General features: G+C 37.7%; 1 protein-coding gene across 1 annotated transcript in view; it reads right to left on the reverse strand.

Moving 5' to 3' along the window:
• Positions 1–269: 269 nt before the first annotated feature.
• Minpp1 (multiple inositol-polyphosphate phosphatase 1) overlaps positions 270–23,719 on the reverse strand; it is a 35,330-nt gene continuing 11,880 nt past the window's right edge. The window contains exons 4-5 of the mRNA XM_008837857.3: positions 22,900–23,033; positions 270–1,771 (exon numbers count right to left, since the gene is read on the reverse strand). Of these exons, the coding sequence (XP_008836079.1) occupies positions 1,375–1,771; positions 22,900–23,033 (531 nt within the window). The 3' untranslated portion in view covers positions 270–1,374. The remainder of the gene's footprint in view (positions 1,772–22,899; positions 23,034–23,719) is intronic.

The raw sequence follows: 23,719 nt of genomic DNA on the forward strand, positions 1-23,719 counted from the left end.
AGCACTTGAGAGGCAGAGGCAGGCGGATCTTTGTAAGTTCGAGGCCAGCCTGGTCTACATCATGAGTTCCAGGACAGCTGGGGCTACAAGGAGACCCTGTCTCAAAAAGACAAAAAAAAAAAAAAAAAAAAAAAAACCATTTACGGAAAAACTAGGAGGAAGAGGAAAATTGTAGCTTTCCTAGCCAAGTTAAATACATGTGAAACCCCAACTTTTTACTATCAATTACTGATTGAATTTCAGCAAGGAGAACAGAAATGACTTGGTAATAAAGTCATAAGAATTTTGTTTATTGTAGCAAATACTTTCATGGCATTTGATAGACCTCAGAATTTTTCTGAAACAGGTTCAGATCCATAAAACTACAATCAGCCAAAATGAAGTCTTTATTTAAAAAAAGAAAAAAATTCAAACCACCAAAAGACACACTGTGTAATAAAATAGAAAAATGGAAGCCCACTGACAGAATGAAAAGTCAACTAGGTAACAGATATAAGAAACTTTAGTTTGTCCTTTCATCATTACACACGTAAAACAGGTCATGAGAATTAGGATGGTCTTTGGAGACTTAGATGGAGGTTAATGGAAATTACTGAAAGTGCTTATTTATAAGAATATTAACAGAGAGAACTCATCCTACTCTGTCCTGCTGCAGCACACTTTGCAGTGCTGGATCAAACTTTCCTTTAGGCAGATATTAGACTTGGACTTTCTTCTCAACTTATACTCCCACTTTATCACAATATTTATGACTAAGCAATATTAATCTATACTAAAAGTGTTTCACCTGCAGGAAAAAGGACTTCAGCATGCTGGTAAAGGTCCTCCATTTATTAAGTCAAATTACAGATTTAATCTAGCACTTTTCAAGTTTCATTCTCAAATTATATTTTACCTCAGTGAGGTTTCTTATATAAGTTAAGAAACCTCTTTCATTTCTGGAAACATTTGCAGTGCCCGCTGTTTCTTTGAATAGATTGTTTTTTCTCAAGAGAGCTGTTCTTGTAAAGAATCATTTCTTACCTACTGTGCCCAGACCCCAAAAGAAACTCCATGATTCTCTGTAAAAAGGTAGAAATGCCAAGTAATTTGAAAGCTTTCCTTCTTCCTTCCCTCTCTCCGTCCCTCAGTTCCTCCATCCCTCCTGTTCTTCCTTCTTTTGAGGTAAGGGCTCACTACATAGTCTGGAACTATCGCATTATGTAGACAAAGCTGGCATGGAACTCACAGAGATCCATCCACCTGTGCCTCCCGTGTGCTGAGATTAAAGGTGTTAGCCTTGAAAACTTTGTTAATTAAGAAGTCAGTGACCTATTACAAACACAAGCACCCCTACAGGAAAGCACTTCAGAACTAAGAATGTTCTCTGGCTCCTCAGAGCTCATCAGATGTGATGTTCACCTTTGGTAGCTCACACTCTTCACTGGTATGACAGCTCAGAAGAATGTCCTTGTAGTGGCTCTTCACATCCTCATACAAAGCAACGGTCCCTTGTGAGTGAGCCAAGGGTAACACTTTTTCATTCAGCAGCATCTGCACTTGGAATTCTTCTTTAGGCGTCTTTGCATCTTCACAATGGTAAAGCACAAATATTAGGTTTGAGGCATAAGGTACGATGTGGCCGCTTCGGAACTTCCGATGGACTTGCTCCTTGTAATTATAAGCTGTCAGGGGCTCCTTGTCTTTGAAGTAGCCCATGAGAGAGAGCAGTGGAAGAAGGGTCTCTGCATGACCAAACTGCAGGATGACTGGAGAGGAAACTGGCTGAGACCTTAAGTGAGAAATTAAAGGAAAAAATAATATATTAGTGTCACAACACATAATATCTATACTTAGTAATACCTAATTTTCTCATTTTTAAATGTACTCCCAGATTTTAAATTCCTAAAAAAAAATTTTTTTTTTATTACATTTAGTGTTGGGAAGGGCACACTCATGTGATGGTGGGCCTGTGGAGGTCAGAGGACAAGTTGTGGGGGTCAGTTCTTTTCCACCATGCTGCCTCAGCCTCCCAAATGCTAGGTTTAATGTACCACCACACCTGGTAGAGCTTAACTATTTTAATACTAAAAATTAAGTCCCATGAATCAGGATTGCCACAGTGTGGAAAATCTATCTAAAATACAGCACATAAAAACTATTTTTTGTAGTTCCAGGCTCACGGGAGGGGTCATAATTTCAATTATATTGGTTCCTACTATTTTTCTGTGTCCATCGCTCAGTTCACATGATATACTTGTGTTTAAGATAGAGCATTTTGGCTTCCATGCAGCAGAGGTAACAGTTAATTGCTGGCTTGATAAAGGAACCTGAAATGTTCATTTCTTTTTTAAAAAAATATTTTATTTACTACTTTTATTTTATGTGTATGAGTGTATTGCCTGCATGTAGGTAAGTGTACCCGTGTCGTGCAATGCCCATGGAGGACAGAGAGGCTGTCGGATCCCCTGGAACTGGAGTTACGGACAGTTGTTAGCTGCCATTTGGGTGCTGGGATTCTAACCTGGGTCTTCTCCAAGAATAAGCAGTGTTCTTAACTGCTGAGCCATCTCTCCAGCCCCTGAAATGTTCATTTCAACACTGTACTTCAACACAGGTCCTTAATACAAAGATTACTCCATGGAGCTCTTCTGAGTAAATGAATAATATAAAGTGTTGTCCTCTTTTCCTTCAAGTTTTTAAAAAGATTTATTTTTGTGTGTAATTTTGTGTGCACACCTGGGCATGTGTGGGGAGGCCAGGCAAGGGTGCTGGGTGTCCTCCCACTCTGTGTGTTTTCTTGGCTAGGCTGGAAGTCAGCAAGCCTCAGGAGTCTCCTGTCTCTGCCACCCTCAGAGCTGGGCTTTACAGGCAACTGGCCCTTTCCCAGCTTTTACAGAAAGAACATGACTACTATTCTTTTTCTGAAACAGGGTCTCATGATATAGTTCATGCCATGCAGGCCTCCTCTTGATCCTCCTGCCTCTGCCTCCAGAGTCCTGGAATAACAGGAATGTACAACCATACCTCTAGACTCCTATTAGTAACTGATTTGAAAAACTTCCTAAAATATGATAGAATTTGGCCCCCCTCAGAGGGGGGATTTAGGTCAGAATGAAGAGGGTGGGGGCACAGTCCAGATGATCAAAAGCAATTCTGAGTGGTGGCTGCAAAAAGCCTGGCTGGGTGCTGGGCTTCCTCCAGACACTTATCTAGCTCCAGCACTACACCTATACACCCACACCCACACCCACGCAAAGGGAGACTTAACATTCATAAAACTCTAAATTGTTAGTGCACTAAGAAAGTTGAAAAAAAAAAAATCAAGCTGCACAAGTCTGCATATTCCCACAAGGCTTACATAGTATACTGACCATTCCACACTGTCTACATAGGGTAAATACATTCTTCTTACTTGTCTGGCCTCTTTATCCATTTGAGTATATGCAAGTTAAAGCTAATTTCACCATCATTTAAATATAACGGAATCTAATAGAAATACAACATCAAAGAAAAACAAGTAATACTCTGGTTTGCATTTTAAATTCTTAGCCATCAAACAGAAGCCTCAAAGCCAGAAACAAGCTGAAGCACAGTGTGCCATAACTGTTCTCTATGAGCTTAGGACTTAGGAGGACAAAACAAAAGCATTACCAGCAACAACCCCACTTTCTCATGGCAAGAATTCAATGGGTAACCATTTTTCCTTCACTGAAGAACTCCAGTAGGATATAAAAAATAATATGTAATATAAAATATGATATATAAAATGCTACCATTTCAACATGCAATTTATATAAAGGTTATCGGAGAACTCTAAGTGTTAGTACAGCTATCTCATTCCAACTAGCCCCTTTCAAGTGCTAGCTGGTGCCTACTGGATCGGACAACGCAGGACAGTGAGTGGTATAGATAACGTCATATTCTTATGGCCAAGTGCCAAATGAATAAAGAGGAAATATAAAAAAAAAGCCACAAGACAAACAATAAACATACATACACACTCATGTTGGGAGAACAAAAAGCTTATATACAAATTATGAGTTCAAAATCCTATTAAATAAACACATCCAAGGACAGAAGAAATTATATTTAAGTTATGACTCCCTCCCCTTTTTGGTACTAGAATTTGACCCCCAGAATCCATGTGCTAGAATCCCAGCCCTGATCCAAATTTAAAACTGAAGATTCTTTATGTTTGAATTAAAAGCAGTAATTCATCCCCCCCACTCTTTTTGTTTGCCTTGCTGTCAGTGACATGCTAAAATCTGCAATTTTTAAGAAGCTGAGGAAAATGGTGCTTTAAAATGTTTAAAATGGGGGGCTGGAGAGATGGCTTGGTGGTTAAGAGCACTTGTTGCTCTTCCAGAGTTCGGTTCCTAGCACTCACATCAGGCAGCTTACAATCACCTGTACCTCCAGCTCCAGGGGATCTTGACCCTTTTCTGGTCTCCTCAGGCATCGGAATGCATTTGTGTACATGTACACACACATCTAAAAAATTAATTTTTAAAAGTTTATTGGGAATATTGTGGAAATCAAGGTGTTTATATAATTGGATTCATATATGAAGCCATGTATCAAAACAAATTACTGTCTTCTGGCATTTCACGAATCTAATTTAAAAATAACATTTTAAAATTCTTACAGTTTACAACAGAAAGGAAAAGTGCCAAATTTTCTTAGCACCATGCTATTATCATCTTCTTATACTACAAAAGAAAGAGCTTTCATTTCAGAGGAATGAAAGCAATGGTTTATTCTGGAGCCAAATATGAGTGACCATAGCCAGAGAACACAGATTTAGGTTTCCCCAAATACCATGCTCCAATGAGGTAGCAATTTCAGGAACCTTTTATAGTAACAGAACAAATAAAGCCATAAATCAACATTGGTGGGTACATTCAGTAGGTGGGTCACAGCAAAGTGGGGAGAATTCTGCTATAGGCCTCAGATGCTATCTGATGACATTCTTAGTCTTTTGGCTGATGGGAGCTACGGCTTTGTTACGTTAATATATTCCTAAAGGTTTTTAATCTGTTAGTCATGAGATGTTAAGTCAGAAACAGAGGTGGGCAAGGAGTGGCTATTTAGGGGCTAAAGATGGCCTAAGATATATTATAAATAGGTCCTGGATCTGCAACACTCCAAACTCTCCATAGTCACTGAAATGCTAATCAACTGATCAGCCTTGCAGAAGTTCAGCCCAAGATGCAAGATTTTTCTGGGAACTTCATTCACACAGAACAACTGCTACTATAAAAGTCTGCAATATAAAAAAGCAGAATTTTAAAGATCTGGTTAATGTGTCAGTGTGAGACAAAGAGAACTAAGAGAGTGGTCAAAAGTAAGATGTTGATTGTGCTTTCTCAAAACAGTCTAAAGATCTACTCATCAAATGCTGCTAGAATATGATTGCTCAGAATTCCAATATGCCAGTAAGAAATAATAATTTATTTCATAATTTGTATATTCTATAGTAACTAAGTAAAAATGTTTTAAGTTTGTGAAATTATATCAACTGTAAAAGAGGAATAAACAGGATTTCATATGTGATTTTTTTTTTTTCGTTTTCAATCTTCACTTTGTGGCTCAGAGTATCTTGACTGAAACAGATGCTTTTGCAACTAAAGAAAAAGGGAACTGGCTGATGTTATACATATATTCATATAAAAGCCTCCTCCCCCCTGCTCCCCCTCCCCTGAATAAAATGGCTGCACTTAATTTTCCAAGATGTAATAAGGAAGAGCCTTTCCAAAGATCCATCTGGCTACTTTATTAGGTATGACAGATAACTCCAGATCAACTTCTAAGCACCACAGTAGTTTCTTTCCCCAGGATGGGTAGGATGAAGAGAAAAAACAGCTAGGCTCTTACAGACACCAGCATTTGTCTAAATGTTGGGAAAACTCTGGAAGACAGCAAATCCTTCCATCTGAGGAAGAACAAGATGAGCTTTGCTGAGGAAAGGTAGTGTTTGAAAAGTACCACAAATTCACTACTATGAAACATTAACTAAAGTCCAGCTGTTGGGTTACATTACAACATGGATATCATTAGATACTTCTAGAGATGAAAACAATTGGGGTTAACTTATTCACCTATTGTCTTTGAGCCAGCAATTAAACTCACTAGAAAAACACCATCCTCACAAGAGTAATTTAGGGAAAAATAACCTGGATCTTTAGAAAATTAGTGCCCTAATTTTGATTTATAAGATGTTTTGTTTTATTTTTTTTAAAAAGATTAGTTTTCTTTAGGTAGAATACACCTGAAAATTATTCAAAGCAAAGTTAAAGCTTGATGTCTTGGCTCTGGATGAAACTTTATGTCGCTAAAGTCTTTGAAAAATTGAGCATCTGCTAAAGTGAGCACAGTGGAAGTTAGGAGCTCTGCAGACTGAAAACCAGAGGGCATAACCTACTCAAGCAGGTTATGCAAAATGAAGATAAGTAAGCTACTTCCCTTGAGGAACTGTTGGATTTGAGCTATAGCAATAAATCCACATGCGCTACAGAGCAGCAGTCAATGCGTGATAGCAAAGAGACAGAGCAGCTGCAGCACCAAGTGCCATAGGTCATATGCACTAGTGGCTATGAGATTTAGAGTCCAGGGGGCCAGTTCTTTCTAAAACATTAGTATACATCACTCTATACTTAAACATGGGACCAACTGATAAACTCATTTAATTGAACAGCATAATTTAAAATGCATCAGCTATACAAAACACCAGGACCCAAAGTAAAAATTCAGTTATCCCAGAAATCAAATTCCATGGATAATATCAATACCCAAATAAAAAACAAACTAAAAACATTCCTTGGTTAAAATCGTAATGTCCTCTTGCATAAGGAAATACTTGTAATACGACCAAGTCACTTAGGAAATTAAACGCCCAAGTTTAGCTTCAAATCAGTGTTGATTGAAAATAATTTCAAACCTGAACCCACTAGTTCAGGAAGACTGCGGCGTCCGTGCCTCCTTCCAAGGCTCTTAGTACAGGCATCTGAATTCGCAGAGGCAAAAAACATGTATATGGTAAATCACCCAGAGTAAGACAATGGATTACTTCTTAAATTAGGCATTAACTCTCCAAGGATGTACAAAAGGCAAAGACCACATGTCTATGATTTTTAGTCTTAAACAGTATACAATAAGAAAAAAATTTAAAAATACAGTCCTACAAAAAAACTGGTCATCACTGATATAAGACTGTAAGACAATGAATAAAAATAAAAGGAACTCTTCCTTCAGGAACACACCACAAGACTAAGTTCTTCTTAAAATCAGAGAGACCCTGCCTCCACGTGTTTGTTTCTCTCAATCATTCTCAGGCACTGTACATTATTGTATGGCCCTCTACACCTTGGATTCAATTTGGTTGGTGATAAACGTAAGAATTTACATTTTTATTCTAGCATTATCAATAAGACACCCTTTAGTTTTATAGAACCAGTATCTAGGCCAACTCTCTAATCAGTCAATCTGGAATGCTGTACTGCGAATTCTGAGGTGCTGTCCAGACTCACTGGGATCTACTTCATGCTTCCTAATCACTGTCCTCTCAACAAAGGAACCTCTTCTCACTGCCAACCAATTTCTCCATTTTACCCTTTACTTCCCAGATGTTATAATTATAATCACTTTAGCCATTTTAAAGGCACAGGATTACAAAATACCACAGTAGAAAATGTGTCAAGTTAGTAAAATGGAAATGTAAGACAGCACAAAAATGTATGAGTGTTTTCATTTATAGATGTTTTATATAAGCACATATATTATTTGCAAAACATATAATCACCTAAAAGAAATGATCACTTGAAGGAATATTGCAAATCATTCTTAAATGTGCACAAATCTCTATGGGATAAAATGTTTATCTTTTTTTAATCATGATTAAAAAAATTTTTAATAACTACATGTTTACAAGAAGCATTTCATTGCAGCTTTAACATATTCAGTAACACACTTCAGAGCAAGAGTGCATCTCAATTGATGAGTGGATAATGAAAATGAAATGGAGATCTTTTTTCTTTTTTCAAGTACCAAGAAATCAGACTATGACACATTTGGCTTCAGGAAATTTTTTCTTTTTTAAGAGTATGTCCCAATCTTCTTATATACCTTTGTGGTTTAATTAGCCTGGAATTTATTTTTACTTGACTTAGGAAGCCAAGTTGATTTTGTAGCTTCCAAAAGAATAGCAAGTAGCATTTGGTAAGTCAATTAATGCGCTGTACTTAGATTGCTTAAAAATTTTTTTTATCTCAGAGGAGAATAGTTTAAAAATAAAACTGAGGGGCTAGAGAGATGGCTCAGAGGTTAAGAACACCAGAAGACCTGGGTTCGATTCCCAGCATCCACATGGCAGCCAACAACTGTCCATAATTCCAGTTCCAGGGGATCCAACACTCTCTTCTGGCCTCTGCAGCCTTTGCACAACACGGGTGCACTTACTAAACGCAGGCAATACACTTATACACATAAATAAAAATAAATAAAATATTTAAAAATAAACAAATAAAAAATAAAACTGAATGGGAGTTCGAAGTGTAGCTCAGTGACAAGGTGAGTACTTCCCATCTTTGAGGTCCTAGATTCAAGCCTCAGCAACCCCCCCAAAATACCTTATATTTTATAAAATAGGCTATCAACATGAACATAAAACAGGACTAAAAATTTAGCCCTAAAAAGGGACAAAATATTATTTTAACACCTATATGTTTTATACATCCTTTTATTTGTAGTGTAATTAGAACATATACAAGTAAATGATTATGCTGTAACTTTTGTTGCTTCTGCACAAGTGTTATAATTTCTTATTTATTGTTCTGGTGGTGCTAGAGAGTAAACTGGGGCTTTGTGCATGCTAGGCAAGTGTTCTACAACTGCACTATGCTTCTGACCTTTTCTTGCTTTGATTTTTAGAAACAGTGTCTCACTGTACAGCCCATTCTGGCCCTGGATTCACTATTCAGGTCAGGTTAGTCTTCAATTCTTTGATTCTTCTGCCTCAACCTCCCTAGTGCTGGAATCACAGGCAGGAACACAATTTAAAAAAATATAACTTTATTCTTGATTTTCTTGTTTCAAACACAACAAACAAAAAAAGTGTTCAATAAGTCTGTAGGTAGAGGTTTAAAAAGACGCTGAATTTAGTGTACTTTTAAATAAATAGTTCTAACTAAAAGAATGTTAAGTTTTTAAGACAGAGTCTCCCTATGCAACCTCCCCTGGTCTCTAACTTGTAAGCCTTCCCCATTGGCCTCCTGAGCTGGGGCTGCAGAGCCTGGGTTAAACAGTTGTGGGGTTTTATTTTTATTTCAAAAGTATTTCCATTAAATAATAGCTCAACATATAAACTGCTTAAATCTCAAACATAAATGTTTTCCCACTATTTTGTTTTTCTGAGCCTGACTTCAGCCTAGTTCAGCAATGGGGATTTAAGTAAAAAGTTTTTAAATAGAGGTAATAAATAAATCAGTATTTTCAAGACTCTCCAGTAATGTAGTCCTCGTCCTCAAGACTCCCAAGAAAGTATAAGTAAACATCTAAATCACAGTTTTGAGATATAAAATTCAAATGAACTTAGCCAATAATTTTTTAGTTATTTAAAAATCATATAGTTAAAATCATCTAAAAATGTCAGAATGCTTTTAACCTACAAGCAAGAAAATGAATACACAATACATAAACTTATTTCTACTTTGTTATTTTAAACTCAACCGGCAAAATATCAGACAGACAGACAGACAGACAGACACACAGCTCTATGTGGAAGAGAGGAACATTTTCCTTCTGAAGGGTTAATGTAATCCTTCTTAAACAGCTGTTCACACTTATATGTGCTTACGCTGTTACAAGATTTACTCAAATTTCTGTTGTTTTGGACAGATTTAAATAAGTGTTCAATAGAAAAAAATATCATGTTTCTGTTATAAATTACATCTGAACAGAAAAAAGGGGGGAGTCTTCACCTATAAGAGGCTGAGAGAACTGTGGGGTTTGTGTGTGCCTAGATACAAAAGGATTCTTCATATGTGTGTGCTGTATTTTGGTCACTTCACTTTTCATTACCTCTCATGCCCCTCCCACTCCCTCTAAAGGCTTTCTTCTTCCCATCAAGTCATCTTCCCACTTTCATGTCTTTTGTTTGTTGTTTTTCTAGTGACCCATTGAGTTCCCCCAGGGTGCTTGCATAAGGGCGAGGGGTTATTTACTGGAGCATGAACAGTTCAACAGTGGCTACACACTGAAGGACACAACCCCACCTCCACCCCAACCACTAACTGCCAAGTTCCTTAGGGAATGGTGGGGCCAAAAGCGCCCCCCCCCAAAGGATTTTCTTGAGTGGCTTATAACCACCATTCTAAACATCTCAGCGCAAATATACAATCACATTTTTATCTAATTTTCATCAGAAACCATTAAAAGTATGTACAGGGTTTTTATAAAGTAAATCAGTAACTTTTTAAAGGGAGAGAGCATTTACTTTGGCTTATGTTTCATAGGTTCAGTCAAGTTCAGTCATGTTCATGCAGAACATCAGGTGGCAGGAGCGTGGCTGTGGAGAGCTGTTCACTTCATGGTCAACCAGAAAGCAGAGAGAAAGGGGTAAGTCAGTAACTTCTGTGAGGAAGCGACTGGGTTTCATTTCTTGGAATTGGTTGCCTTGGCTCTAAGTATTACAATTTAATAGGAAGTCTTAGAAGTGTTCAATCTTGTTCCAAGCCATTTTCTAGGAAATGGTTTACTCCAGTTAATCTAGGCCCAATCACTAGGTAAAAGAACAACATCCCCAGTTCCTTCCTTGAATACAACCCAAGGATAGCAAGAGAATGTATTTAGGTTTCATTTTCAATCTTCATGAGATCCCCAGAGCTGGTTTATGATTAAGCCTAATCACTGGCAGATATAAATGGGAATAACTGTGCCTATGTCTGAGTGAGGGGAAGATTCATATTCTGTCTCTCTGATGCACATGAGGGGGGGTATTCTCTTAACACAGGCAGACAAGAGGACAAAAGGAGAAGAAATGTGACAGAAATTCCTTCTCAGTTTATACAGGACATAATTCTGTCAAAAGATTACTGAGAGCATAAAAACTGTTATATCCTACTCTGAGGTCCCATACAGCTTTCCTTGTCACTATCACTTAACAGAGTTGTGAAGCTAACAAAGACTTGGCAGAAAAAGACTAAGTATTGTTCTTTGTGTGTGTGTTTATGGTGTATATGCATGCATATGCGGGGGGGGGGGGTTAGAGATCAATGTCAGGCATCTTCCTCAATTGCTCATCTTATTTTTTTAATTTAAATTTATTCTTTGACAATTTATACATGTATATGATGTATTTTTATCATATTCACCCAATTATCCTCTTGCCCCATTCCTATGGAGCTTCTTCTTCCCAAGCCCCCTCCTGCTTTTAAGTTTCTCTCTCTCCCCCCACTCCCAACTGAGTTTAATTAGAGTTGCTTGTGTGAGCATGGGTGTGGGGTCAGTTACTGGAACTTTTAGTGGCTGCACACTTTAGAAAATGACCCTCCTCCTCCAGCAGCCATTAGCTGACAATAGCTCCTCAGGTACGGGTAGGGTCTCATGATCCACCTAATTTTTTGACTGAATCCGAAACTCACTGGTTAGACTAGATTGGCTAGCTAGTGGACCCTGGGAATCTGCCTGTCTCTGCCTCCTACTGTAGGAGTTACAGATGTGCTGTGAAGCACATATTTTTGCATGGGTAATGGAGACCTGAACTCAAATTTTAATGCTTGTGCAGCAAGCACTTTGCCCACTGAGCCATCCCCCCAGCCCCTAAATACTTTTCTTTAACAAAAGAATAAAGTTTTTATGCAAATATTTTTAAGGCATGACAAGACAATCAGCACTGCAGCCTGTCCAGAACCACAATCAGCACCACAGCCCATCTACTGCAGCCACTGCCCCCGAGTCCTAACTCTTCAGAAGCATTCAAGGATTTGAATCTGACTAAATGAGTGGGATGTCATCCTAGAGAAATGTGTGTATGTACAAACCCAAGTACTAGGAATTCAGACTCTTTATACCCCAAGAATCTCTGTGCTATCCACTTCAATCTGCCATGCAGAGGAAAGAAGTACTTACAATTCTGCTCCACACTGGTTACTGCTGCAGAATCACGGGCATTCCAGAAGACTGATAGTTTTACCCTTAACGAAGCTATTTAAAAATGTCTGAACTTGGGGTTAGGGATTTAGCTCAGTGGTAGAGTGCTTGCCTAGCAAGCGCAAGACCCTGAGTTCGGTCCTCAGCTCCAAAAAAAAAGACAAAATAAAAATGTCTGAACTTTAAATTAGCAATAAATTGAATCTTTTCTGATACGAATGCATTAAACTTGGGAGTCACATTTTCTAAGGGGCAAAAGTTACTTTAAAAGTAGTACATTTTAGTTTTAAAAAAAAACCCATAAATATAAGTTGTTAGTATAAGAAACCAAATTAACCTATATGTTTGCAAAGAAACATACAAAGAGAATTACAATGTTTTAAGAGCTGGAGCCAATAAATCCAGATCTTAGAAAAGAGTAGCCCAGGTAGTCAAGTGAATTATTTTGTGCTATCCAGGAAGACTGCAGCTCTCCAAATTGCACTCTTCTTTTACCTATATAAATTGGTGAGGAGACTTTATTATTTTCAACCAAAACCAACATTTAATTTGAAGTCAAAAATTAAATCAGGAAATCAGGACTCTATATATGTTCAAATTAGGTAAAACACTTAAACAAAAATTTAAAGTCATTCAAAAACACTCAAAAGAAAAATGAGTAATAATTTCATGTTTTTCCCTAAATGTACTCAGCTAAATCTAAGCTCTTAATTTGTATTTCACATGAAACTGATACTACACAAAGTGTGCTTTTAAACATGATCTAGGAATATCAAATCAAGTTTTGGACAACTCTTGTAACTCCCACACTTACATAAGTGCACAAGTGAGCAACATGAACTGCTGGAGATGTGAGAAGCTTCTGGATGAAAATCATCAAGAATAAACTTTTTCCCCAAGTCTTCCTGTACATTTGATTGCAATCTCATTTCCAGACAGTCTCTGGAGAAGTATACTTCTGACAACACAGCCTAGAACTAAAATGACACAGCTTTTTTTTTAAATTCTTTTTTTCTTTTTATTTTCTTTTTATTTTATGTGTATGAATGTATTGCCTGCATGTATGTGGGTGCACCCATGTCATGCAATGCACGACATAAAAATATGTAAAAATTTAGCTCTCAAGATAGAGTAACAGAGAGTAGGCTTACTACTGTGCTACCTGCTAGTAATCAAAAGCTGGACAAATTATGTGAAACAGTAGCTTTCAGATGGACGAGAGTAAGAGAGAAAGCAAGCAAAGAGGTGAATGCCCCAGCTGCCCTAGCTGAGTGCCTGGAGTTTGCAGACTGGTGGAGGCACGGCTAGAGCTCTCAGGGCAGAGCATAGAGAAGATAGGAGGGGAGTTCTGCAGTTCAGTGGGGGCTTTTCAAGGTGTCAGCTGTGAGGTCAGGACACTCATATGACGAAACTACCTAAATCCAGGAGGAAAGGAACAGCTGAAAAATTTCCAAAGCTAACAAAAACTCAAAAGACACAGGGTTTGGTAAAGACAGGAAGAAATGTTTTGTGGTAAGACATGGTAGGACATACCTGTATCACAGCTACTTAGCAAGATGAGACGGGAGGATCACCCATTTGAGATCAGCTTGGGCTGAATTTTAAAACAGAACTTTAAAAACATTTTTTTTTGTCTTACTGAGACAGGGTCTCCCTGTAGCCCCTGCTGGCCTGAACTTGCTATGTAGACCAGACTGGCCTCAAACTCACAGAGATCTGCCTGCCTCTGCCTCCTGAGTGCCGAGATTAAAGGTGTGCACCACCACACCCAGCTAAAAATATTTTTACAAAGATGGCTGGGGATGTAGATCAGTGGCAGAGAGTACTTGCTAGTATGTATAAGGTCTTGAGCTCAATACCCAGTAAAGCCAACAAACAAACAAACAAACAAACACCCCTACACACCCCACCCCCACATGCCTCCCATGACAACAATAATAATAAATAAGGTACATAACCCAATTACAAAACAATCAAAACATTTGAACAGGTTTCACTACAGCAAAAATACAGAAAATAATTACACAAGAAGATGCCTATTATCATTACTATTATGAGGAAAGTACCAACTACAAGGACAACGAAGTTCCATGATATGCTAATCAGAATAGCTAATATTAAGACAGATACCATATTAAGTGTTGAGCTTGTACATTGAAGAACAACTGGAGCACCCATACAATGATGGGAAGAGTTTGACAGCTTTTTATAAATTAAAAAATACAACCTAGGTTTGACTCTCCCATTCCACCCCTAGGTTTATCCCTATGTTATCTAAGATAAATGAAAAAAGCATATGTCTACAGCTGTTTTCCTTATAATAGTTCCAAAGTGGAAGCAACCTAAAGTCCCAGCAAAAAGTGAATGGATAAACACACTGTTAATATATTCAAATAAGGGAATACTTTTCAACTTTAAAAAGTAATAAGCTATTGAATGAAAAAAGTAAGAAGGGATAAACTATGGTACATGGATTATAGAAAGTCACAGAGACTAGGAGTGCAGCTCAGGGATAGAGCACAAGTTTAGTATCTGTAAGGCCCTGGAGTTTGATTCCTAGCACCAAAAAAAAAAAAAAAAAAAAAAAAGGGGCGGTGTGAAGGAAGGAGGGAGAGAAGGAGGAGGGGAGGGGATGGGGGGAGTGGAGGGAGGTAAGAGAGGGAAGGAAGTGGAGGGAGGGAAGTTATAAAGTGAGTTTTTGGCACAACAAAATTTTTATTGTCTTGATTACAGTAGTCATATCATGAATGTATATATGATATAAAAATTCAGCAAGCTGTACCCTTTAAGCATACAGAAATGACTTTATATTACTTAGAACTCAATAAAGCTGTTAAAAAATATGAAAACAAGTATTAGAGGCTGATACACTGAAGTTAGTTAAAACAAACAAACAAAAAACCCTCTTTGGTCTTTGATCAGCTTTCTCAAAGATGTCTTTCATCTTTCATAAAGACTTCACCCAATCTACCATTCCAATTAATCTTCCCTTATCACTTTTGTTTTTACCTATATAGGCTCTTATATAAATGTCCTCCAAACTGGGACATGAGTTCCTTGAGACAATAATTTAAATGTATTCAACTTTGTTAACCTCTACTGCTGGCAAAGTAACTTGAACACAATTAGTACTCTAAAATAATGTGGGAATGCTCTGCATGTATTTCAAAAGATTTGGAGTGGGTAGATTTTACCTGCCAGTATTCTAATTGAGAAGGATACCTAAGTCTTATATCAACACAAACAATTAAGGGAGACAGAGAAAACTTTAAATTAGCACCTAGAAGACAAATTAAGTATACTAGTTTTTCTCTGGCATAGATACCTTCTAGTATGACTTACTTCCCAATAATGTCCAATTCAAACCATCAAACTAAAAACCGACTTGTTGAGCATGTGATGAATGTATATAAATTTAGGTATATTTGCACACACATACATGAATACATAATTAAGAGTCAACTTTCTTAACATCTAAGGTATCACTTGTGTTTTAATTTAGTTTAGGAAGGCTGAGCAAGGATTTGAATTTTAAAATGATTTTAAAACCAAAAGAAACCTTACAGCATTACATTCACTACATTTGAGGTCAATTAGCCTTTTCCAGTTACTCTGACCTTACTGTCACTCCATTTCCTAAGCATCCATATACTTTTGTCTAAATCACTTTCAGTATCTTTACTAGATTGTGAGCACCTGAAAAGGTTCTTATCCACGTTTTTATACCACTCCCAATACCCAGCATGATGTCCAGCACATTGTATATGTCCTAAAGGACTCACTGAATTGAAAAGGGCTTCCCCTTCCATTATGAAATCACTGACTAACCCCTTAGTTGGTAGCAGCATTCCTTCTACCAAAGTTCTGATGTATTTACTTAGACTCAACTAAAATACTTGTACAACAGAGAACTTACTTCTTAATAAGCCAGACCAATCTACTGGTCAATCGATAAGGTAAATATATCCTAAATATGGCAAGAATATATAAAACAATAAAATTGAGAGCAATTAAAAAAACTGGACAATTAAGCTTAAAAACATGAATAAAGAAATTATTGTGCAAATATAATAGTTAGTACAGTAAGATTAAACAAACTCTGGTTATTCAAAATAACATGAAGCCATTAGGCCAATATGATACTGAATGAAAACAACAACAAAACCACAGTGGGGTTTAAATTAACATGAAGGTGCTCTTTAAGTTACATTAGGAGGTACACAGGACACTGGCAATGTTCTATCTCTTCTCTAGTTGATACACATAACTGCTCCCTTTATAATTTTTCTTTAAGCTGTACATATGTTTTATGCAGCCTTTTGTATGCAATATATTATAGATCTTTTAATAATGGGGCCAACACTTGAGAGGATGAAGCAGAAGAATTGCAAGTTTGAAAATTGACTGGGCTGCATGCATAGCTGTGCTCCAGGCCAACCTGGGCCACAAAGCAAGACCCTGCCAAAACAAATAAATATAGCAATAATGGCCTATAAATTACAAAGTTAAGTAGTCTGCAATTAAAAAAAAAATCACTATCACAAACACTGTCTATAAGAAAGAAACAAAGGTCTCATGAAACCTTTAAGAGCACTTTGTCCTGGCAATCAATGGAAGTCACCGAATGCTCGATCCAAGAGTTAGGTATGATCAAAATTCTGCCTTACAGAGAAGACTATATTGATGTGGAATGAGAGTAAGACTCACTTGGGGAAGCTTTTAAAGGAGTTGATAAAACCTCGGAGGGGGGCTGGAGAGATGGCTCAGTAAAGTGCTTACTGCTTAGATCCCCAGCACTCACATGAAAAGCTGGGTGTGGTGGTATGCATATATAACTCTAAAGCGCAGGGCACCAAGACAGGAGGATACCTGGAGCTGGCCAGTCTAGCCAATCAGTGAATACTGGGCTCAGTGAGAGACCCTGTCCCCAAAAATGAGGTGGAAAGCAATAGATGAAGACACCAGAAGTAGGGTCTTGACCTCCATACACGTGCATGCACATATGCACACACAGACATGAATTCACACACATACACAAGAAAAATGTAAAAAAAAAAAATTTAAGTAGGAGAAAGGAGATATTAGCTTGAATTGAGGTGGATGCAGTGAGGATAAAGTTGAAAGAGTTGATCTAAATTAGAAACTTAAAAAAAAAAAAACCCTCAAGGCAATGACCAGATATAGAAAATGCAGGAGATAGAGTCCAGAACATGGGCTTATGGCTTGGATGTCTGGGAGGCTGATGGTGATACTGACTAAAATGAACAATACAGGAGAAAAAGAAGCAATGTGGCTAGAACGTCACTACATACTGGGAGCACCCTTATATCCAAGGTACTAAATTAGTTACTGAAGAGAAAGCAGTAAGTTTAACAATGTCCTGGACCCACAGAATACTAACAATGAAAACCTGTCAATCCAAAAAGCAGTGGACATGTGAACGTGAATCTAGTGTATAGCCATGCTAGTTACACAAACTTTTCTCTTGTTTAGCCAGTACCTTTCAATGACCAGCACTAAAAGAGATCCTAGAACATATATAGCTAAACTCTATGGAACACTGACTTTGGAGTTAGCAAAATGACCTATAATCTGAATATATTTCTAAGAACTTTAAAGACCAAGTTTCCCCTATTATAATGGGCTCACTGACCAAAACAGTTACTATTTATTGTGCCCCTACACAAAGGTGTCATGACACACTAATTTCAATGCTGCCATCTAATGTTAACAGAAGGAATTACACAAATAAAAAAAATTACCCTATTAATTACAAAATCTGAAAGTATCTAAGACATGTGAGACCATTAATTACTACTGAGTAGCTTTTGGATAAATGAGGTTTCTAGTGTCGTCACAACTTAACACTTAAACCAAGTCTTTTGTTTTAGTCAATTTAAGGAGTATATTAATATTTCACTGTGGCTTTGATATTGAATGATGGTAAACATCTTTTCATGTGATCATTTGCTGTCTTGTTTGTTTCTCCATTGCTGTGACAAAATACTCTGACCAATATCAACATGGGGTTGAAGAGGGTTTATTTATCTCACATCTCCTAGGTCACAGTTTATCAGGGAGCTCAAGGTAGGAACTCAGGGCAGGAACCTGGGGGCAGGAACTGAAGCAGAGGCCATGGAAGAATACTACTTACTGGCTTGCTCCTCTGGCCCCTGCTCAGCCTGCTTTCTTATGCAACACAGGCCCATTTTCCCAGGGGTGGTACCACTCACTGTGGGCTGGGTCCTCCCATATCACAAAGCAATCAAGAAGATGCCCCACAGACATGGCTACAGGCCAGTCCAATAAAGGTAATTCCCCAATTGAGGCTCCCTCAACCCAGGTGTGTCAAGTTGACACTAAAGCTATCCAGCACAACTGGCCCCTTGTCAACTTGACACACAAACCACATCACTATTAAACCAAAACTTTTCCAATTCTTGTCCCTAAGATATGGTGTTAATAACACAACAAAGGATAGTACATCCTTAAAAACCCCACAGTCCTTAAAAAATCCAAACACTGAAAAGTTCATATCTCTTTTAAAAGTCTCTTATCTATGGGTGGGCTTCTGTAAAATCCAAAACAAGTACTGTCTTATTTCAAAGGGAAGAATCAGGCACACCTAAGCAAAACCAAAGTCCAGCAAAGTAACTCAAGGCTGGACATCTGGGATTCACTCATGATCTTCTGGGCTCCAAAGGGTTCTGGCAGCTCCACTTCTCTGACTTTGCCATACACAGCATATACATCTCATCTTGCAGACCCAGGCCAGCTCCATTCCACACCTACGGCTATCCTTGGTGGTCATCCCATGGTCCTAGCATCTCCAAAAAGCTGGGGTCTCCACTGAAACTGAAGCTACACCTTCACCAATGGCCTCTTCTTGCCTCTTGGGGTGCAAAGCCTCAGCTTCTCTCCATGACCTCTTCAATCCTGGGATCATTACTGCAACTGAAGCTGCACTTTCACCTATAGCCTTTCTGGCCTCTCAGAGTGCCAAGCCTCAGCTGCTCTCTATGACCCCTTCACACTTTCAACACCAGAACCATGCAGGAGACTCTTACACATTACCAAGTCCTGCTTCCAGCTAGAGACAGAGGTTTGGGTCCCCTCTGTGTGCTGATCCTGAGGAAATACCTCCCAGAAGATTCACCTCAGTGATGCTGGTCTCTTGTTATTTACAGCTGATTTTTCAGCCCCAGCTAACCAGCATCAATTGTCCCAGTAAAACAAAGGTTTTAATTCAGGTTCTGGTCTCTTGTTAATTACAGCTGATTCTTCAACCCCAGCCGACCAGAACCCACAGATTCTCAATTCAAAACATCACACAAACGGCCAATAGTCCCTGCTTTCCTTTGAAGCTTCACAAGCCAGGCCTCCATCGCCTACAATTCTTTCAGCATAACTGTTCCAAGCTCCACAGCAACAAACTCTGCACTCAATGACTCTTCCAGCCCAAAGTTCCAAACACTTCCACAGTCCTCCTTAAAACGCCAAGGTCAGGTCTGTCACAGCAATACATTTGTTCTTTTTCCTTAGCTCTGGGAATTGAACCTAGGGGCTTGTACATATGAAGTAGGTCACCACCAGTGACCTACAACCCCAGCACTCCTTTATACTTTCGAAAAACTGGGTTGTTTCCTTAAGTAAGCTGTAATTTTCTACATTCCGGATTCAAATCCTTACCTACATGCGTATATGCTTATATGTTTTGAAAATATTTTCTCCAAGTTCTTCTCGTGTCCCAAATAGAACCCCTGGAAGTGAAATGTCTATAATTTTGATAAATCTATTTTATCAATGATTCACATTTTCAGTGTTATATTTTAAGAAAGCTCACCTAATTCAAGGTCATGCATATTTATCCCTACATTTTCTTCTGAGTTCAATCTTTAAAAAAGTTTATTATTTTATTTTATGTATATAAGTATACTGCCTACATGTATGTAAGTGCACCCATGTCATGCAATGCCCCTAGAGGTCAAAAGGGGGTGCCAGATCCCCTGGAACTGGAGTTAACAGATGGTTGTTACCCACTATGCAGGTGCTGGAATTTGAACCTGGGTCCAACACAATCAGTGTTCTCCAGCCCTGAGTTTAATATTTTATAATTAGGTCATTGATTTTATAGTTTCTTCCAGAAGTTTTATCATTTTAGATTTTATATTTAAATCTATGACCTATTCCCGTTTGTAGTGTGAAATATCTAAGTATTCTAGTTTTTGAAATGGATAGCCAATTGTTCCAGCATCATCTGTTAAAAAAAAAAAACCTACCATACTTTTCCCCAGTATATTGGCTTGGCATCTTTTGTTGAAAATCAACTTAACATACAGAGTTGTCCTTCAGTATTCATGGGTAACTGGTTCCAGGACCCTCATGGACACCAAAATCCAGGAATGTCAAGTCCCTTATAGAAAAAATAATGTAATATTTATATATGGCCTATATATATATTATATCTTCCCATATGCTTTAAGTTGTCTCTAGATTACTTCTAACAGCTATGTAAATGGTTACTATCCTGTATTATTTAGGGAATAATGACAAAAAAGTTTGTGCACATTTAGCACACATGCAAATTAATACATGTTCATGTGTGTGCACTTCTGTATGGAGGTCAGATGTCAACATCAGTTATCTTTCTCAATCACTCTCCTCCGTATACAAGCTTGGAACTTGATATGTATAGTACATGATAGCTTTAAACTCACAGAAATCCTCCTGTTGCTGCCTGTCTAGTTCTGGGATTAAATGTATATGCCACCACATTTGGCTACATGCAACTTTTTTCAAAAAATTTAGACCCATAGTTAGTTAAATCCAGAGATGGGGAACCCATGGATATGGAATGGCCTACTGAACATGAATATATTTCATGATTCTATGGTATCCTTTGACCTATTTGATATGACTTTATATTTTCTTTAAATCTGAGAGTATTTGCTTGTGTTTGAGGCAGGGTCTTGTGATATAGTCCAAGAGATCCTCAAACTCATAATTCTCCTGCCTCAGTTTCCGAAGTACTGGGATTACAGGTGTACACCATCATAACAGACTTTACGGTCTTTATGGTGAGTTCTGAAATAAGGTATTACAAATTCCTTTGTTCTTTTTCAATATTACTTTCATTTCTGTAGGTCCTTTAAATTCCTGGATAATTTTTGGAATTAACTTCTTAGTTTCTACAAAACAACTTACTGGAATTTTGATAAGCATTCCATTCAAACACTAGACTGTTAGTTTGGGTCTTCTAATTCATAAACAATGTTGTATCTGTCAATTCTGGGGTCATTTGGGACTTCTCTCTGTAATGTCTTAGTTTTCAGTGTACAATAATTCTCATTTATTTTAAAACACAACTGATAAACTTTTGTCCCCTAAGCTTCAAACTACAATAAAATCATAATAGCAAGGTTTACAAAAGCCATTTAAAAGCATCCTGACACGACAATGAACAATGATCAAATAGGATAGTAATCCTGTTATCTCTTATCTTGTACCATAAGTCATTTATAAAAATCATACAGGAAAAATGCTAACTCCTATCAAAGTATTCTCTTTTACTTGAAATCCACACAAAAGTTTCTAGCTGGACCCACCAGATGGCTCAGCAGGTAAAAGCACTTGCTGCAAAGCCTGATGATGTCATATGAGAGAATGGCTTCCTGCAAGTTGTCCTCTGACCTCCACATAATAAATAAATAAATAGATAAATAAATAAATGTAACAAAAAATGTTTTAAAAGCTTCTGGTAGCAAAAACTAAATAATTACTAGGTGATTCCCCCTACCCCCAATTTCTCCTGTTAAACCCAAGAAAATTCTACAAACTAGTGCTGTGTTCATAAATAAAATGTAGTGATATGAAGAAAACAGTACTGGAAATACATGTCATCATTTTTATAGCATGATTTATGTGAACATCTATAAATATGTATCTATCAAAACAGGGTTGAGGTTCTACTAAATGTTCCTTTCATAAAAGTTTTTTGTTGGTTTGTTTTTTTGACACTAAGCCTGCACTCTACCACTGAGCTACCCCCCAAACACCTAAGAAGTTATTTGTAAAAATAATTAAAAAAAATTTTTTTTTATGTGTATACATGTATTGCCTGCATGTAGGTAAGTGTACTCGTGTCATGCAATGCCCGAGGAGGTCAGAAGAGGCTGTTGGATTCCCTGGGACTGGAGTTACGGACAGTTGCTAGCTGCCTTGTGGGTGCCAGGATTTGAACCCAGGTCTTCTGCAAGAACAACCAGTGTTCTTAACCACTGAGCCATCTCTCCAGCCCCAGTAAAAATAATTCCTAAAAGTATGAATGCCAACAAAAGCTTTTTTCCCCTTTAAATGAGAAATTCTTAAAAAATTTTTTTCCAGTCATACTAGGAGCCATGTATAAGAGTTCATGATTATTTCATAATAACAAAAATTAGAAACTACCAAAGTGCCCACTAACAAGTGTGGATGGTATGAATTGTAGCATATTCACATCACTGAACATTGTGTTGAAATGTAAACTACAGTTACGTGCAGTAACAGAATGAATATTATAATGTAATGTTGAGAGGAAAGAAAGCAGGTCTCAAGACAATGCAGAGTACTAGTACAAGCAAAACTGATGTCTTGCTTAGGCAACATTAATTGCCATATTAATTTTTTTTTAAAAAAACCACATTTTAAAAATATCATGCATTATGAAGTATTTTCCAGAAACTTAAACAGTAATCTCTGATTGATTTTCCATTTTTACAAACCATTTTTACATACCTTTGCTTCTGCTCAACCGCTCTGTCCAAGTGCTGAAAGATGTCCTGGAACAGGGCGCAGCTGGATCGGCTGTTAATGGTATAGCCATAGCTTCTTTTCCAATACTGCTTCAGATCGTTTAAATATTCCAGTACCTACACACGAACATTTCAAAGATAATTTCTAATATATTTCCATAAGTCTAACAGATTTCTTGATTTAATAGCAAGTCTTTCAGAAAAGGTGCATTAATCATGGAAAGAGCAGCAGAATTCTAGCACTGTCTGCAGCTGCCATTTCAGGCATTTAAGGATTGGGCCCTGAAGATCTAGGCCCTAAGGCAAACTCTGCTGCATCAAAACTTGGCATCAGCTTTTGAAGACAAACGAAGAACATGTGTCATGGCTCCATTCGTCTAACTATACTAATGGTCATTCAGAAATTAAGAGTTTTAAGACAAGAGCTCTGAGAGAAAGTAGGTGCAAGTCTGAAGTTTAAGAGCAGGGTTAGGCTGGTGCTCTGTACCAAAAGAAAATGCATTAGAAATTAGCAAAAGGGACAAAGTAATCATAAAGTAAAAATTGATTTAAACATAAAAGAATTAAACAAACATTTGTTAAATATACTCAGAAATAAAACAATGGTATTAGAAATGAAAAAATAGTAACTGGCAATTAAAAAATAGCTATGTGGCTGGGCGTGGTGGCGCACGCCTTTTATCTCAGCACTTGAGAGGCAGAGGCAGGCGGATCTCTGTGAGTTCAAGGCCATCCTGGCCTACATAATGAGTTCCAGGACAGCTGGGGCTACAGGGAGACCCTGTCTCAAAAAGACCAAAAAA

Source organism: Nannospalax galili, unplaced genomic scaffold (assembly GCF_000622305.1).
Source record: "Nannospalax galili isolate Female #2095 unplaced genomic scaffold, S.galili_v1.0 scaffold498, whole genome shotgun sequence".
In the NCBI taxonomy this organism is placed as follows: domain Eukaryota; kingdom Metazoa; phylum Chordata; class Mammalia; order Rodentia; family Spalacidae; genus Nannospalax; species Nannospalax galili.